Below are 18,044 nucleotides of genomic sequence, written 5' to 3' on the forward strand. Positions count from 1 at the left end.
CCCGCTCTGTAACTCTACGTGGTCTTCCACTTCGTGGCTGAGTTGGGTTGCTTTAAAGTCAAGCTTCAGTTAAAGATTCACCCTTTTAGATGTAGAACATGTGATGGAGCATTACTAACCTGACTCAGATGGTTTGTTTCACCAAACTATCTAGGAAAGCTCCATTAGAAGCCATTTGGAAAAGGGCAGGCACTTTCAAAAATACTTGGCAGGTGATTGGATCAATCTGTCTATCACCTTCTATCAGTGACGTGCGGTGAGGTTCATGGCTGGTGAGACACTGACTCTTTCAGAGTCAGATTTACAAATATTATATTTTGACCTTAATCGAAATATTCGGTTATTTTCAAAAGCTTTTTTAGTCTGATTGTGAAGCTAACCGTTGAGCGGCCCAGACCAAGCAAGGAGGCAGAGGCAGAACGTCCAAAAATATAACCCGACGTGGGCATTTATTAAAATCCTGGGCACAAAGTTCACAGCCTCAATCCTGCTGTTCTCCTTGCACCCATCCTGCAGCCACAAAGATCTCAAAAACACTCCCAAACAGCAAAACCCCAGAGCCTAAATGCCCAGGTGAGGGGGGAGGAGACAACACAGGGCACCAGGTGCACACAATCAACGGCAACAGACATGGGGAAAAGGGAACACATTTCAAAATAAAATACAATAAACACTACATCAATCAATAGTATAAATTGTATACAAATGTGCACACATGCAAGGCCCGAAGCCATCCGTCCACAGTGACGAAGTTACCTTCGTCACACTGATGCTTCGATTCATTTTAAACAGACCGTTCAACAAAAGGATACCCAAAATCTAAATATTGGATTGTTCTTTCTTAGTAAGATCCCATTTTCATTACAATTGGGGTCTTACCTTGACTTGAAGATGAAGTCCATGCTATCCTTCTGGACAACAATCTCTATTACTTTTTTATAAAAGTCCTGCTTATCTTCCTCTAGTTTCAAAAGTCTAGTTTGTTGTTTGCGCCTACCGTCTCTGCGTAGAATAACAGTCGCAACAAGAACCTGTGGCCTCACTTGCGCCCCCTTCAGTGCGGCAGAGGTTATGGCTGCCTCCCCTGGTGCTTTTTTCATTGCCGTTGTAGGATGAGACCAGCGAGCTTAAATATCATATATACGTGAAATAAGTTATTTAGAGACTATGGATGGCGAGGATAAATGTAATAAAGGGATCTACAAACATTACATTGGTGACATACAGTGAGATGGTGCAGGCATGCGCTTAGGGCTCGCTTTCCAGCCAGTTTCTGTGGGGTGACGCATTCTGAGGTGAGGCAGATCTCATCTGTGCCTCACCTCACCACACAGTAACTGGCTTGAGCGCACTCACAAAATAAGTGCCCACGTTAAATTAGTGCCCGCGCTCCAGCCAGTTACTGTGGGCTTACGAGAGGCAGAGCTCGTCCCTGCCTCACTTCTCATCACTACCCGTAGTTGTAGCGGAGCTCGGCCAATTTGCTGATTGGAATCATACATAAATCACATTTACAACACAGATCAGTGGAGACATTTTATTATTATTACTATTTAGTTTTTCTTTAGTTGTTTTTCCGTTACATTGGAGTATGACAGGGGAGGCTCTGCACGTCGCTGCCTTCTATCATGGGCCACTTCTGATTGATTAACAATGGCTGGTACATGTGGAGCACAGCACTTCTGATTGGTGTGGATGACTGACACACAAGAAGAAAAAAAAAAATGTAAAAAAAAAAAATGTGGCAAAAAAAATCGCAGGCTTTGCGATTTCATAATCGCATCATCTGGAATCGCAATTTCGATTTAAAATCGATTAATCGTTCAGCCCTAATTAAGAGGAGTGTCCTATTATGTTTGTCTATAGTGTATGTGGCATGACAAGCTCTTTGCCCAGCTCCTTGCTGAAAAGCTGCTGTGCATTGGTCACACCACGTAATCAGGGTGTTGTGCAGTAAAGTAGGCATTAAGGGTGGCAACATCGAGCACATTGTGCCAGAGCACCATGGGCTTCCTCTGTGTTCTCCGCTTGCATGTGTAGGTGCGAACCATCTGATCCATTGTGTCCACTCCTGATTTAGTTTTGTTATTGTACTGGATCACTTCTAGTTCCTTGTTTAAAACCCTCCTGTTATATTCGTTTTTTGTAACAGCAATAATATTCGTGGGTCAATTTGACCCAGTGCATGTTTAATTATCCAAAAATGGTCAGAAGCCCCAAAATCCCGATTTTTTTTTTTTTACATAGTTTGTACCTTTTATTACTATCAATGAAATCAATATTTAGTGCAATTGTGTTATTCACCCCTCACAGTTCATGATTCCATTAGAATAAGTCACTCGTTTTCCCCAAAAATATACATTCAAACACATTTTTCTATTTTCTTTTTTACATTGGAAAAACCTTGATATAAAATACATTAGTTTTGCATAACATAACATGTTTTAAATTAATTTTAAAATGTTCCAACTTGTTTTACAATTGGTTGATGTTGATAAATAGAGACGAGACACCTCTTCTGTTCAGGGTCAAATTGACCCGTTCACTTAGAATCAAGCCAATTGAGTCATAAGGATTTGTATTGAAAGTATTTTATTGTAACAGCAATTAAGAGTGTGTGCGTGTGCATGTGCGTGTGCGTGTGCGTGTGTGTGTGTGTGCATAAACTTGGAGGATTGAGGGACCCTGTTCTTGATCACCAGCATTTCGGCAGGGAGTTCCGTTCTGTTCTTTCGTACAGTTCCAACCATTGTTAGCTTTCTCTTCAGGAGCTCCTGACCCAGGTTGTAGGACGTGAAGAAATTGTCACAAGTTATGTTGTGACCCCTGAGACCCTTTGCCATGTCGAGCACAACCCTCATGCCCTGATTCCACTCTGGGGCTCCTCCAACTGGCTTTCCAGTGTAAACCTGCAGGTTTAATGCATAGCTGGAGTTTGCATCACATGCTGCCCATATTTTCAAGCCATATTTTGCCGGTTTCGAAGGCATGTATTGCTTGAAAGGGCAACGACCTCTGAATGCCACCAGCCTTTCATCCACTGTGACATTAGGTCCTGGGTTGTAGAGAAGTGGAAGCCGCTCTACCCACTTGTCCCACACTGTCCTTATAGCTGCCAGCTTGTCTCTCTCACGTCTGCCAGCTCTTGTGTCACGATTATCAAATCGGATCACTCTTGAGAAAATGTGGAAAGTTCCCAGAGACATTGTGGCTCGAAATATATTCCTGCCTGTGTCTGCGTCCCACAGGCTGGCTGTCGATTCATCCTTGGATTTGTAGACCCCAGCCAGGATGAGGAGACCCAAATACGCATGTAAATGCATTTCGTCCAGCTCCTTCCACTCCTCCCCATATACACGTCTCCCTTCCAGATTGGTCATATCCAGAACGATCTTCAGCACTGTGTTCGAAATTACCAGCTCAAAAGCAGACTTGATGTCTGTGACACGAGAGACTGCCATCCTGGTGGGCCCTGGCACTGCCTTCATTATGTTTGCTGCCGATAGTGTTGCCTGGCGTCCATTAGGGGATGAGGACCACTGAATTTCACAATTTTTGGACATGAATGTCGCATCTGGGCGAATATCAGTTTCCTCATTTGATTGATCATAATCATAATCTTCATCGTTTACCTCAAGGTAGTCTTCATCCTCGGAAACGTTCTCCTCTATCTCGCTGTCGTGATCCTCCTCAAGGATGTATTCCATATAGCCCAGGGCTGTCCTCTCTTCACTTGCGTTGCTCATTTTGTCTGATAGTATTGTGAGTATACTGTACGTTAAGTGCAGAGTATAATGTATCCCAGTGTGGGAGGAGCTTACCCATTACACATTTGAGACTTGAACCCTCTGACCCCCACTTTCACTAACAGGTGCGGTGTGTATTTGTGTGTGTATTTGTGTATATCTGTCTGTCTGTCTCTGTCGATATATATATACTGTATATCGCATTTGAACCCTCTGACCCCTTCTAGCCTCCACGTTCCCGTGTGTGTGTGTGTGTGTGTGTGTGTGTGTGTGTGTGTGTGTGTGTGTGTGTGTGTGTGTGTGTGTGTGTGTTTCTGACCCCTTTTAGCATCCACTTTCACTGCCGGGTCAGATTTGACCCGAATACCATCTCTGTGATATAGACATGTAGGGGGGGGTTCCAAATGCATGACATGAACCATTTTCATTTGACTTGTTTATTACACTAATTAAGGTAAGTAGAAGAAGTTTCATAAAAAAAAAATACTTGAAAGTATTTTTCGTAGATTTTCAAACTTTCAAACGGGTCAATTTGACCCTGAATGTAACAGGAGGGTTAAACTGTTGTCATCCACTGCTCTGTCATCATGCATGGTGCTCAGGAGGACAACAGCTTTCCCCTTTTTCGGCACATAGCTCACCATGGTCATGTTGCCACTGAATCCAGATTCTGAGCTATGCTTCTCCCTCGATTTGGATGGCTTCATGACAGGCGGTATGTCCGGCTTCTTCTGGCGAAGAGTCCCCACAATGGTCAGGTTCTTCTCAAGGAGCTTTTCAGCCAGAGGGATACTGGTGAAGAAGTTTTCCATTGTGATGTTGCGATATATAATATAGACATCGTACACTAGCAGCATTTGGCCAGTTCCTTCTGCGTAAGTTGACATAGACATGAACTCTCTTCCTCACTAGTAATAGGGAGGCCTGTGGTGCAGTGGATTGTGAGTTGGTATTCGGATCAGGAGGTCACAGGTTCAAACCCCACTACTGCAGTCAGCATGTCGTTGTGTCCCTGGGCAAGACACTTCACCCCAAATTGCTCCTGTGGGGATTGCCCACAGTATTGAGTATGTAAGTCGCTTTGGATAAAAGCGTCTAACAAGTGACATGTAATGTAATGTAATAGATGACAAGGTCAGGTAATGTTCAAATATTATTTACTGTTATCTTTCACAAGATATCAAATATCTCCTTAGGTAAAAGAAGTGTAAAATAAGACTTACATGAATCAGTCGTGCAAAAGCATCCTGTTGAGTGAAAAGTTGTCCACGGTTAACATGTTCTTAACGGCAATCGTTTACAACTAAAAGCTTCCTATCAAATTCCTTAGTGAATACATGTTTGGTCCAATCAGTGCTAAAATGATTATTTATAAAGAAATGATTATTATAGTATGTATTTTTTATAGTAGGTCCTTTTTGACCCATGTATGCAAACTTGATGTAGAAATACAAAAACAGTTTTAGTTCCTAAATTAAGAAAGGGAGAATGAAAATAATGATGTGTGGTGATCAAAAACAATAAAACAATATATTAAATGAATACTTGGAATATTAAATGATTAAATAAATTGATATCCAAAAATATAGCTAAGAAACACTCAGCCATGCATGAAATAACATTGTAAGTCAATACGGGTAATTTTTTACCCATGTTGTCCCTTAGAAGGGTAGTGATACAAAAATGTTTTTATTCAAAAATTAAGAAATGAAAAATGAAAGTAAGACTTTGTGTGATCATAAACAAGTTAATTGAGGAATACCTGGAATTTTGAATTGTTAAAGTAATTTGTTGCAATGATATTTACAATTAAAACTCACCCGGGTCACTTTTGACCCATGTTGTGTATCAAAGGGACTGTTCTAGTTGAGATGTTCAGTTCATTGTTAAAGAAAAGATAGTTTTTGTCCATCAAATTTGTGTTACTCTAGAGTACATTCATCTGTATGACATAGAATACAATTAAAGGCTGAGAAAATGTAATTTCTGGGTCAATAGTATTCTTCTCTATCAGCTTTGTCTTGTAATACATGTATGTATTCAACTAAGTACAAATTAAACCTTAAAGATAAAAGAGCAACCCCGATGAAAAAGCTTCTTTCAGTGTCATATTTAAAAAAAAATAACTTGAAAGATGAGGTAGTAAACAACAAGGTAATTATTCTTGAATTTAATTAGAATATATTGAATAGACAAATGTGCTCAAACCATAGGCTCAAACACATAAAATAAAATTGACATGTGCTGTCAGCAGATCTCATTGCAGTGTAAAACAAATGCACCGAAATATAAAAAAAAACACAAGGGAACAGTACAGTGTACAGTGATTAGTCCATATGGCTGCAGGGTTTCTTAATATGTTCTGACCACGTTTCTGGCCACATGTTTTGAAGGAGGAATACAAAATGTACCAATGTTTGAAACGCTACTTTATGGAAATTGAAAAGTTTATTCCACACTACTTTGTTATGTTATTTGTTTCGTTTTCTAGAAACCTATGTATATGTATAAAGCCTATAGATTATATACTGTATATCTATTTACAGGGAGTAACATACAATTGACAGGACTTAGCACTGTCATTCCTGAACTTGTGAATATAAAGGAAAAGGATATGACTTTTATTATGCAGAAAAATTACCTTCTGTAAGTGAGCAGATATAAGTTGACTGTCATGTACAAAGCATCAGACATCAAGCTCTGTAAGCTGTACTACACATTCACCACCAGCAGAGTGCAGCAGAATACTGATTACCTCTTTAGCTAAAGCCTCTTTCTTAAAATACAATTCTTACAATACAATACTTACATGGCATTAAATAACAATTTATTTGCAACATATCTCGGTCTAGTATTTGACACAATCTGAGCTACATCACATGCTGTCTTTATTGTTATCTTAGTGTCAATAATTAACAATAGGAATATTGAATACTTATTGATAGGCATTTAGTTAAGCATGTCCAACTGGTACATCATTTGATCCCTAGGAACAAAGTGAAGAAGTATGCAATGACTCAGCATTACATATGACGATACAGTGCCCTTGTTTCAACAAAAAAATCTTCAGCTGAAATATTACAGTGTACCAAGTAACACTTCCCTGTGCTGCATACAAATGAATATGACTAACTGTATATATTTATGTTAATTTAAAACTATGGAGTAAAAAAATACTGCTTTAAACATTAGAAAAAGTGGTCTTATTCTCAAAACAACCGAACATCCACCCACAAACCTTTTGGCATATGGTGTGTGGGTGATCGAAAGCATCTCATTACAACAACAGCATTATGAAACCTTACACAGCAGTTGTTTTGAAGAGCTGTTTTAATTCAGAATAGGGAATAGATTTGCCGAGACTAAACAATGAGTAAACATGAACTAAGTTATCACAACATCATTAATATCTATTGGGGACAAATATATATAGTGACAAGTATACATACTGTGTATCATATATGCTTACATATATAAAAATCGCTTTTAACTGAGTATCTTTTTAGGAGAATAAATGCCATTTGTACTTTCATATCTTTTACACTGGGGGAAACATGGATAGTCACATTCTTTTCCTTGTTTACTTTCATCCGCTTCTGACACCCATGGCCACAAACCAGCATCCCGCTGTACGAAGCAAAAACATAGAAACCACAAAAACAAAAAACCCACCTCAATTTAAGCAACTCCCAAATGATTTGAAATAAGGATTTTAGGTGTATCTGAGGTGGAAAACACTTAACAGTGTTAACAGTATTTCTTCACAGCAGATGTTTTAACATGTCACAGTAGTAAAATACAAGGTAATAAAAAGGTAATAAAAGGTAAAAGGTATAGCTCTATTCATTTTAAATTACCCAGTAAGCCATATTTGGACAGTTAGTCACCTTGCACTGAGCATTCAGCCATCTTTAATTATTTTCTTAAATAAGCAGTGTAAAAAAGCAGAGGAATACACCAAGCCCATTTTCAGAAAATACTCTTTCTTCTTTGTGGAGCGTTTCTTTCTTTCTTCATCCTTGCCTCCTTGTACAGCAATTTTATTTTCTGGCTTTCCATGTGAATCCTCCTTTATGTAGAACATGCAGCCTACAGTGGTGTGCTGCTCAACAGGCACACTAATAAGGCTGATGCAACAGTGTAGAGCAGGCAGGGTTGACATGGTGTCCAAAGTCAGCGTGGAACTGTGTTTAATAATGTCAAGCCAAAAAACGATATACACCAGACTGGAAGATTCATATTCGAAGCAAAGAAACATTACTGCTGAGTGAAAGAGCTGTTGTTAAGCGCATTATGAAATCAATTGAAAGATAACATAAACTGTTGCTCGGTCCTTACTGATATGATCATCACCTATTCTCAGAGCGGCTCCAGACAAGATTAATGTGTAATGCACCCACCTCATAACGTAATCATGATTAGGGGCTGCGATAGAGAAGGTCTTCCCATCCTACCTCATTGAGAATTCAGATTATAAACCATGCTCACTTGGGGAGGTTGTTTTTTTTTGTTCACAGCAACACATTTTCTCCAAAACAACAGCATGTGAGCAGGACTGTGCGATTGGAGATAAACCTGCCTGAAAGAACTGATCATTTCCATGCCTATCAGTGGACAAAGAGAGGTATATATATGTATATAAGTATACATCAACTTTTTTCACTGTTCTTTATAAAACATACATTATCTGCTGATGTCTACAGGGGTCAACAAATTGCAACGTTGTACTGCCGCTTTGAAATATTTTTTTTCTGCTGAAATACTTCATCATTCCTTGGCTATTTTCAAAGTGCAAGAAATAACAGTAGCTTTCTTGCCAAGAGTTAGAGAAGAAGTGTAAAATAAGTGTATTTCCTCAAATGTTGAACTATTCTTTCAAGATGTGTTTTATGAAACCTATTATTACCAATACTACCACTATACATATATTCCCATTAGACTCACTACCAGGGTGTCAGTGGCAGAGCTCAATGGGAACACACTTCCTGGTGCAGGTAAGGATGAGGATAACTGTCAAAACAATACAGATGCTGACAGGGTTTGAGCGCTATCCTGTTAGCCGCTCGTTCCACAGCCATCAGGGCAGGAAAGCTTTGGAAACATTTAGAAACATGTATCTCTATGGGGAACAGAGCAACACGCAATAAAGCTTATGATAGACTCTCTTTGCATCTTTTTGGTTCTTATTCCCTTTGATGGGCTGTACCACCATCACCATACCTGTTGTCTTTATCTTTCCTCCCCTCCAACATCTCCTGAAACATGCAGTGCTATTCAAAAGCCAGCATGGGACTCCTCTTAGCATAATGAGGAGTGCACACAGGCTCATGTACAGAGTGATTCCCTAAGCACTGCTGAGACTGTAAAGAGACGACATGAAATAATAGCTCAGCCCTTCTTCTCAAGTTCTCTCCCTTCCTTTTCCCCTCTCATCTCATCTCTTTGATTGTTACTTTACACCACCATCAGAAAGACTCTATGATCACAGGGTTTCCTTTTTTATTTTTCCCCCCTATCACAACCAAAGATTCCTCTTGCAATCCGTTATTTTCCCATCCTTTCACTGCTCTGTTTTGCCACTGACCCTTATTGAAATACTATAAAAATGTAAGGTTCAGTCTCATTTACTGGAGTAGCTGGAGTGGGGGAAGTCCCTGGTTGTGGAGTGATAGAGCAGTCAGCAGATTTAACGGCAACTGCAGAATTGCGGTATCTATTTCTCTAGACAGAGGGAAAATGAGAGTATTTGTGTAGATGAAAATGGGAAAACAAGAGAGAAGAAGGATTGAGAAAGATATTGCAATGTACAATATTGTCCTCCCAATGGTGCAGTATGAGCAATTATGCCTATATTTAGATGCATTTAGTCACTGAGTTTTTGCAAACAAGGTTATTTGGAGCACCCACACAAATAAAATATGCAAAATCTGACCATAAACAAACCAAAGACATTACCTCCATCATCTCTATAATGTCTGCACTCCTTGGGATGCACCCAAGTTGCACTTATTTGCAATTCAAAACTCATTTCACCACCCTTATTTCTTGAATCCACTTTCTTTTGTTCACCCAAAAATATGTAGAAATGGTTTACTGTCCATCATAGCGATGGGTTTTCTTTGCCTGTCCAATGAGTAAAAACACCTTATAAATAAAGAGAAACGTTGCCATTTATCCTCCTTTGTCTTTAAAAAAACGTTTTATACATACACTTAGTATTGGTAATGTGCTACTAATTAATTTACAATACCTTGTTCGTGTAGCTGTCTGTGCAAACATTCATTTTATACACGATCCCATCTGATCTAACTAAAAACGTGTTTATTAATTGTCGTTATTGTTATTACAACATTAGAGTGCTGCATTGGGAAATTGCTAATAGGTAATATCTGGAACCTGAAGAACTTCAGGGCTGAAGGGTATACTTTACTACAACCTGCAATAACTTTTGATTTGGTCATTTGGGGCAGCTGGAACAAGCTGTGTTTACAACACTGACACATCATGCCGTCCATGTGGTTTACACACAATTTATGTCATATATGGAACAAGATTATTATTCATTTGGAGTTTGAATTGCTCCCTTTTAGCCCTGTTTTGTTGTTCTGTGAGTAAAATGTCACTCTGTAGCTGATAAATCCTCTTCTATTTTACTAAATGATTGTTAATTGTGTCCGTCTCCTGATAGGTGCAAGGATTGTATTGGTTTGCAGCTTTTCCATTACAGCTTTTGACTTGGCAGGTTCACATTTGAGTTTGGCTGAAAAACCCAAACAATGAGCTGAAAGGAGCTAAAATGCTGCAGGGTGTAAATCATCTGTGTGGATTGCCACTATGATGGGCCACTTTCACATTACACATTTCATATATTCTAAACAATTCAATTGTAACCACCCAACTATCTCTAAGCCTTCCCTTCTGGCAGGAAGATATCTTTTACACTACATATTTGGCCTGCATTTTCTAAAACAATCTGCACCTGCTGTACAGCGGCGCACTGACATATGCCAAAACAGTATCATTTGAGAATACAAATCTCCATGCCTGTAGGAATTTGCATAGGCTAAATACAATTGTAATGCTGACACTCAGAGGTGAAATATTGGTTTTACTGGAAACTCAAAAGTCAACTGCTTTTTGATGTAAGCATATGAACCACATGAAGTTTAAGCTTTAACGTTTTTCTTAAAAAGTTTTAATTATTTTAATCAGTGTGTGATATTAACTCTCCCTGATTCCAGTTTGACCAGTGTAGGGTAATAGGGTAACTAGGGCTCATTTCACAGCGATTTAAAGGACTAATCCAATAATTATATGTATTAAGCTTGTTTAATTTATTTATATGTGAACAGGGAATGCAGTAAAAACACTATTCTGGTGCACATATAGAGGTGCAGAATCTGGACCTATCTTTTTCCACGTTTTTATATTTGCTTTTTATCTCCTCTCAATAGGATTCACAGAGGACTTGAAAGCTACAATGTTTTCCTCTCTCCTCCCGCTTGATTATGAACTTTATCTGATGTGAACTGTGCGGTTTATTGCGTTAAAGCAAGCTGACAATGAAGAATTTCTGCAATAGTAAACACTGCTGTGTTCTAATCTGAGGAAAAGATCATATTAAACTTCATTAGCTGAAATGCTGAGTTTCCCTTTATCTATTAACCCCTCTCTCGATCGCTCCTCTCATGGTAATTGAAAGAGCAGATGTTATAAGGTAATTGCCTCATCACTCAGGCAGCCCCTCTACATGTAAATGTCTCGTTTCCACAATGACTTCTGATTCGCACACTCTGCCTTTAATTCAGCTATGCTCATGGTCTCTTCAGATACTATTACAGCTCTGCAGACTATTTCACAGACTTCCCCATGTGCATTCTGAATAGATTGATGAAACAGTGGCCACTCGACATGAAAGGCATGTTTGCTGGATTGAAAGTTATCCTTAATGTGACTAAATGTATTACTGTTCCAGGATGGATTTGAGTAAAGAGCCTTGGGATATTGAAAGCAATTAAAGTGGTTATTGAAAGGCTAAATATATAATGATGACAGCTTTACACTTAAGAGTTATAGGTCAGTTCTTCGTCAATATTTCAAGAGTCCTTCGTTCATCCATCAGTTATTTCAAAGGGTCAATCAATATAATGAGCCATTTTAAAACATTATCTATTTTTTGTCAGGCCGCGGCTCAGCTATAATTTTTTTAACATGGAGAGAGAAATTAATTCAGAGAACATCTAATGCAGCCACAGCTTGATATTTATTTTCATCTCCTAAGATCTGAATGTAGATGTAAATTCTGAGAAACATTTTAATGACTCCAGTTGAGCATCAACCAAATAAAAAAACTTGAAAGATATTAGCTGTGTTATTTCTGATGAAAGGGCAATGTAAGTTTATTATTCTCAATTTATCAAAACTTAAAGACTATAATTTGAATGGGTCTAAAGACCTGCCTGTCACGGTACTCGTCTTTCAAGACTGATTGGACAAAGTAATTCATTTGACAAGGGTTTCAAGTAGAGTATATTGTCAACAGCTGGTAAACCAAATCACTTGTGACAATCTTAAAATGAAGATAAATTAGGGATAGGGAAGTAGAGTCCAATTCTAAATCTATTTCTCAGTTCCCAGAAATACATGTATCTGATTACAGTTGTTTTGTTCATGTTTTGTTGTCTTAAAACTAACAGTGTGAGTTAGCAGAGAGGTGAGGCACACATCAAACATGATTTCTGCCGCAGTGAAGGAAGGAAACTTCTTCCTGCTGGAGGTTTAACTGCAGTCCTGTCTCCCTAAGGGATAATCATGATATCCACACTGTACCTGTGTGACAGGGAGGATTATTTATATGCCTTGCAGGGATTTATTTTATGTGTCCATGCTGAATAAGGTTACATTGCAGTAAATATGTATTTGTTTTATTTCTCTTGTGGGAAACACAGGATGTTCGATTTTTACAAGTCCGGCAACATGCAGATATTTAGAAAACAAAAGCTCTAGTGATCAAATAGTCCAACATAAGGGAAGGACAGTAATTCTAGGATAGTGTTAATTTTTCCAACAATATTGCAGTGTTTAATGTCCCTAATAACGGGATGAACCCGGCTTCTTGCTAAATAGAAAATGACTGATGAGCACAGACCTTGTGGCACATTTCCTCCACACAGACTCCTTTTAACCCCAGTGCAGTGAGATAATGTATGTTGTTTTTCAGCATAATTAGCTGTGATCAGACTAATTTTAATAATGAATGCAATTACAGGTCCTGTTTATGACTAGCATCCTGATCGACCCATTACTGAAAAGCCACGCTGTTTCAAGGTCCTTTCAGCAAGCTGCATGTGCTCTGGTAGAATAATAACTGAAATGAACATGGGCCAGTGAAGATGAGCTAATTTACCATACATTCTATGGACCACCTTTAACCAACAGTTAATTGAGCAGTTGTGAACGCCATCAGAAAGAGCTTTTAATGAAAGGCAAAATGAACCCTAACCTTTGTTTCTCTTTGCTTGGAATTATGACGCAGAGACACAGCAGGTCAGTGCAAAATCAAAGATGACATTTGCTGTTGAGACAGAAGTGAGGGTTGGCCTTTTAGTTTGTTTTGCAGCTGAACTGCAGCATTGCAAAGTTGTGACTTTTCACATTGCTACCATGATAATACCACATTTGATACCACCATCCTAGTCTCTAATATGCCACCTTTTATTGAGGCCTGACAGGAGGTTACTTTTGGATTTATTGAAATGAATTCAAGTTATATAGATCTGTTAACAGTTATTAGATAAAAACACATTTTAGGTTGTGAAACCTGTTTGATTCCTTGATAAATACATATTACAAAATAAGGGGAATACACTTACATTCGTATTTTATAAAGAGCTAACAAGATGTATTACTCTCAAGGTTTGTGTTTTTAATGTGAATTTACAGCCAGCAGCCAATTCATTTGTATATAAGGGTAGAGCTAGACTTGCTCTGTCTGAATGAAATAAAATCCATCTGCCAGCAGCAGCAGCTCTAACGCTCACTAATTAACATGTTACTTCTTCTTTGGTAAATCCTCCAAAATGAAAAAGAGTAAAAAGGACATACAGAGTATATGTACCAGAATATATATTGGCATTTATATAATCCTCAAACAATTTAATTAGGAAATCATATCAATAAATATCAGAGTTGAATGGAACCCCTTTTGTTTCATATAGGTTTTACTTTTATTTACATAAATATAAAAGTACAATCATTTGTATAAATGTGCAACTTGCAAACAGAATGAATTTGCATACATTAACTGGATGTTACACTACGATGCAAGCAACATAAGACACACAACAAGGTGTTTAATTATTTTTGATAAACCCGAAGGTCAGCATTACTGTGGACCACAGACACCTTGAAGAATCTTTCATATTAAGATCTGAATGTAGTTTGTGGCTCCATACCATCAGTCTTCATTAAAAAAAACATCGAGCACACATCCTGCTAATTTGGAAAACAAGCTCCAGATCATGGCCAATAATTTGACTCTTGTTCAAGATCAAGAGCAGCCAAGCAGAGCAGTAATACATCATTCTGTTTCCAAACCGCTCAGCTGTTTACCACTTGTGCTCCAGCCAAATTAATTTAAATACACTTTGTTGCTGAAACTAGCAGCTTTAACAGTCTCTAAATACAAAAGCATTCATGCACTCTTCTTCAGAGGACACTGGAGCGAGCACAGTGTTATGTACCATAATGTGATCACAAAGAAGCTTTGCTGAATAAATGATAATGCCTTAGCACCATCGACAGCCTTCAAAATCAACACTAAAAACATCACCAGTCTCTGCTTATTTCAAACAAACTGTTTTATTATGGGCCTTGTAATGGCTATGGAGCATGACATTTTAATCGGCCTATTTTACAGTCAAAGTGTTGTTGACTACAGGGTAGATCTTCGTGCGTGTATAATGTACGATATGTGTTGACTGGAATAAACACTGCTAGTGAGAATAGAGATTAAATGACCGTTTACATAACTTGTTCTGCAAATCATGCAGCGCTGTGATCCAAGTCTGCTATGTTCACCCATATTAACTACTAATAGTGTGGGCTTGGACATTTTGCATTGTTTAAACCTAATTTGGTTTTTGACAAGAACGGGACAGGAATTAATTATACTTTAACAGAATAGTCATTGATTTCACATTTTAGAGGCATTTGTCCTGATAACAAATAGCAAATCCTAAGACCACCTGCCTCCTCAGAGGATACAGAGGGCAGAGGTTTAAACCATTGCAATCGATGGAGATCAATTTCGCTAAATGGAAAATGATTGTATAGTACAACACAAGTTCTGCACACTATAATCTTTTCAATATGGAGTCTTTTTGTAGTAAGCACTAAAGTAAGGCAATTTATTTCAAGCCACACATGCATTTTAGGTGAGAAAACATTACTCTATATATTATATTCAGTTTCTTTAAAGATTGATGTGTTTTAGGCTTAAGTAAATAAACATTTTATTGATCATATTATAAGTTGAATACCTTCTGGGGGACTCTAGGGAAGCATTTAAGATAACATATCACATTCATTTAATTCTAATTTCCAGTCCTTTACACAGCAGGTGGGAACACAAATGCATACATACACACATGCTCCTTGTCAAGGGTAGGTTAAAGGATACAATGCAGCTGGCTAGACCCTAAGGACTACAGGGGCTTTAACAAATATTTGAGCAAACCTGAAACATCTTCCATTATAACCTCAAGGCTCAGAGGGGAAATGAAGGTTAACATACAGTACATCATTCAGGAATCAATATAGAGAAGTGCCAGCAACACGTCCCCCGTAACATATTACAACAGGGGAACAGCATTGAATTCATTCTACAGTATGTCATTTGCTACAGCATGCCATACTCCTTCTCAAATGTCCCAGGGATTGGCACTTTCTATTTGCCTGCAAGAGAGTCGGGCAACACATGAACCCCACTTCACATCACATCACCAACACACAGTGAGCTCATGAGCTGCTCATGAGCTACTCTGTCGGGAGCTTTTAAATATAATAGTGATAAATTGACATTTTGGGAAATACATTCTTGCTAAGAGTTACCATTCTCACATGCCTACAGCTTGTATACATCTGGAAGCCTCAAGTATTTGTCATTTCTACTTTGTCTTTATAATACAGCACTGAAGGTTGTTGGCTGACAGGAAAAGGGGGGAAAGCTAGTCATAAAACATATTTTTTATTTCAACCTTGGCTACCTGCTCTTTTTTATTTTATTGAAATGAAACAAATAAAATGTAATGTAGTAATTAGTCAGCTAGACATGTGGACTGGTAGAGCCTTGAAGATATAGCTTATTAGCTTAGCATTGGATACATTCCAGAAAATGGGGGAAACGGCTAGCATGGCTGGAAAGCTCTCTAATTAATTTTACATCTCTAAAATGATCTTGTAAAGACTCCAGGAAGTCCATAAAGTCAAGTAAGCATAGCAGCGCTAGTTTTGCTTTGTTTAAAAACTGGGAAAGGGGAACCAGCCTAGATGTGTCTAAAGGTAACAACATTTCAACTACTATAGCATCTCCAAAGCTCTCAAATGTAGCTGTTATATCAACAAAGACACATCACATTAAGAACTACTCACAACTAGCTAGTCCCAGTCTGTATGCTATGCTAAGCTAACCAGCTACATATTTCCCCTTACAGGTGTGAGTGATATCAATCTTCTCATCTAACTTTACGCAAGAAAGTGAATACCAATATGCCATTTTCCCAACATATCAATCTACTCTTTAGTATCTGGACAACCTGTGTTCACATTGTAACCCTTGTATCCATGTTTTTAGTGGGTAGTTAAGTTCTCTATGGTGTATCAATCTGCTGACCGACTGTGTTAAAGACATGAGACGGTGACTTATTCAATCATTCACCTGTAGATATCTGAAAGCTATATGTAAAAAAATATACTTCAAAGACTCTGTTTTATATACAGCTATCTTGTATGGCTTTACCATAATGGCATGCGGGAAACACTAAGACAAGCCTGAATATATCTACCTGAGTCATTTTCTCTATTGTTCTAAGTGTCACTGGGGGGTAAAATAAATTATTCAGATCTATGCAAAACCAGGATGAAAATCAATCAAGGATAGACCCAGATCCAATTCACGTATTATTGTAAAAGGACTTTTTAAGACATTATATGATATACTATGGCATGTCTCATTGTAGTATTCACGGTGCAAGGGTGATGAGCGTGACGGGAGAGCTGAGATGTGCGGGAAATAGGAGGTAAAAGGTTTTGGTGAATGCAGAGATGACACAAAAAAGAGGTGAGTGGCCTGGGAGGATATTATATGTTGAAAATTGATGCAAAGGAAAGAGAAGCCTTTGGCTGAGAGGGCGTGTATTTGGATTGAATATGAATTTTAAACTCCTTCATTTCTATTGCTGTCAATGGCCCCCCTCTCGAGTTTTTGTTACTTCATCATCGCCTCCCGGACAGGTTAACTATCAACGTCTCCTCTGCCTTGCTGTTTCCTGACATCAAACAAACATTACGCAGCTTTAAATCACAGATGACTTGGAAGAGATAGTTGCCAGCAACTAGGACATTGATCGCAAAGACTGACTGAGTACTGCATCCTCGTCCAACATCCTCCATCATTACATGTCGTCCACACCGAAAGTGAGGAAAATCAACCTTTGCAGACTTTTGGATCAAGTTCACAGAGAGAATCTTTATCTGAAAACAGGAAATCTCTATTTAAAAATCAATGCAAGCCAGAGTATTCTTATGGTTTTGTTTTCCTCTCCAGCTTCTGAACAGCTTGACCTGGCCTCCTTTAATCTGCATCGTTTAACGTAATTTGCCCACAGGATAAAACCATCCACTTGTTCCCTCTCTTTCCCCCTCTCTTATCTTTTACTTCAAACAAACACAAACTTACTTCTCATTTATTCTGTTTTTACAAAAACAGAATACATACATTCTGCATTCAAAGGGTAATTAATACATTGCCAGCCTTTATCACTTATTTTCCTAGCAGACAGCTTTAAGCTTAAAAAAGAAGAGAAAGAAAGAGTTGCATGGTGCTTTCTTTTACCCTTCAAGTCAAAGTCTTTGGCCGCAGAAGCATTTTTCTGTGCTGATAAGGACAGCTCCTCTCTCACCAGGAATGAATTTTCATTTTTCAACTGTGCTCTTTTCTCCATCTTTCGGAAATTACTCTTTATAGGCCGTTAGTGGCACTGTAAATTCCCCTTCCGAACAGCATTGACAAATCAACTA

At 38.4% G+C, this 18,044-nt stretch overlaps 2 protein-coding genes across 2 annotated transcripts in view; both read right to left on the reverse strand.

Moving 5' to 3' along the window:
• Positions 1–1,925: 1,925 nt before the first annotated feature.
• Positions 1,926–3,907, reverse strand: LOC117542179 (piggyBac transposable element-derived protein 4-like). Its single transcript, XM_034209666.1, has 2 exons — positions 2,668–3,907; positions 1,926–2,127 (listed from the first exon to the last, which is right to left on the reverse strand). The coding sequence occupies exons 1-2, from the start codon at positions 3,744–3,746 to the stop codon at positions 1,926–1,928; spliced, it is 1,281 nt and encodes a 426-aa protein (XP_034065557.1). The 5' UTR covers positions 3,747–3,907.
• Positions 3,908–13,948: 10,041 nt separating this feature from the next.
• Positions 13,949–18,044, reverse strand: part of kcnk12 (potassium channel, subfamily K, member 12) — a 21,520-nt gene continuing 17,424 nt past the window's right edge. Inside the window, exon 2 of the mRNA XM_034209637.1 lies at positions 13,949–18,044. This exon is cut by the window's right edge and continues 1,588 nt beyond it. The gene's annotated coding sequence lies outside the window, so the exon portion shown is untranslated.

Source organism: Gymnodraco acuticeps, unplaced genomic scaffold (assembly GCF_902827175.1).
Source record: "Gymnodraco acuticeps unplaced genomic scaffold, fGymAcu1.1, whole genome shotgun sequence".
In the NCBI taxonomy this organism is placed as follows: domain Eukaryota; kingdom Metazoa; phylum Chordata; class Actinopteri; order Perciformes; family Bathydraconidae; genus Gymnodraco; species Gymnodraco acuticeps.

What these genes read in the sequence shown, in the direction of transcription:
- LOC117542179 (XM_034209666.1), bottom strand. Translation starts at nt 3,746, where the DNA reads ATGAGCAACGCAAGTGAAGAGAGGACAGCCCTGGGCTATATGGAATAC. An exon ending in AGGGTCCCTCAATCCTCCAA is followed by an intron (nt 2,128 to 2,667) that starts GTTTATGCACAC and finishes CGAATATAACAG; the next exon opens with GAGGGTTTTAAACAAGGAAC.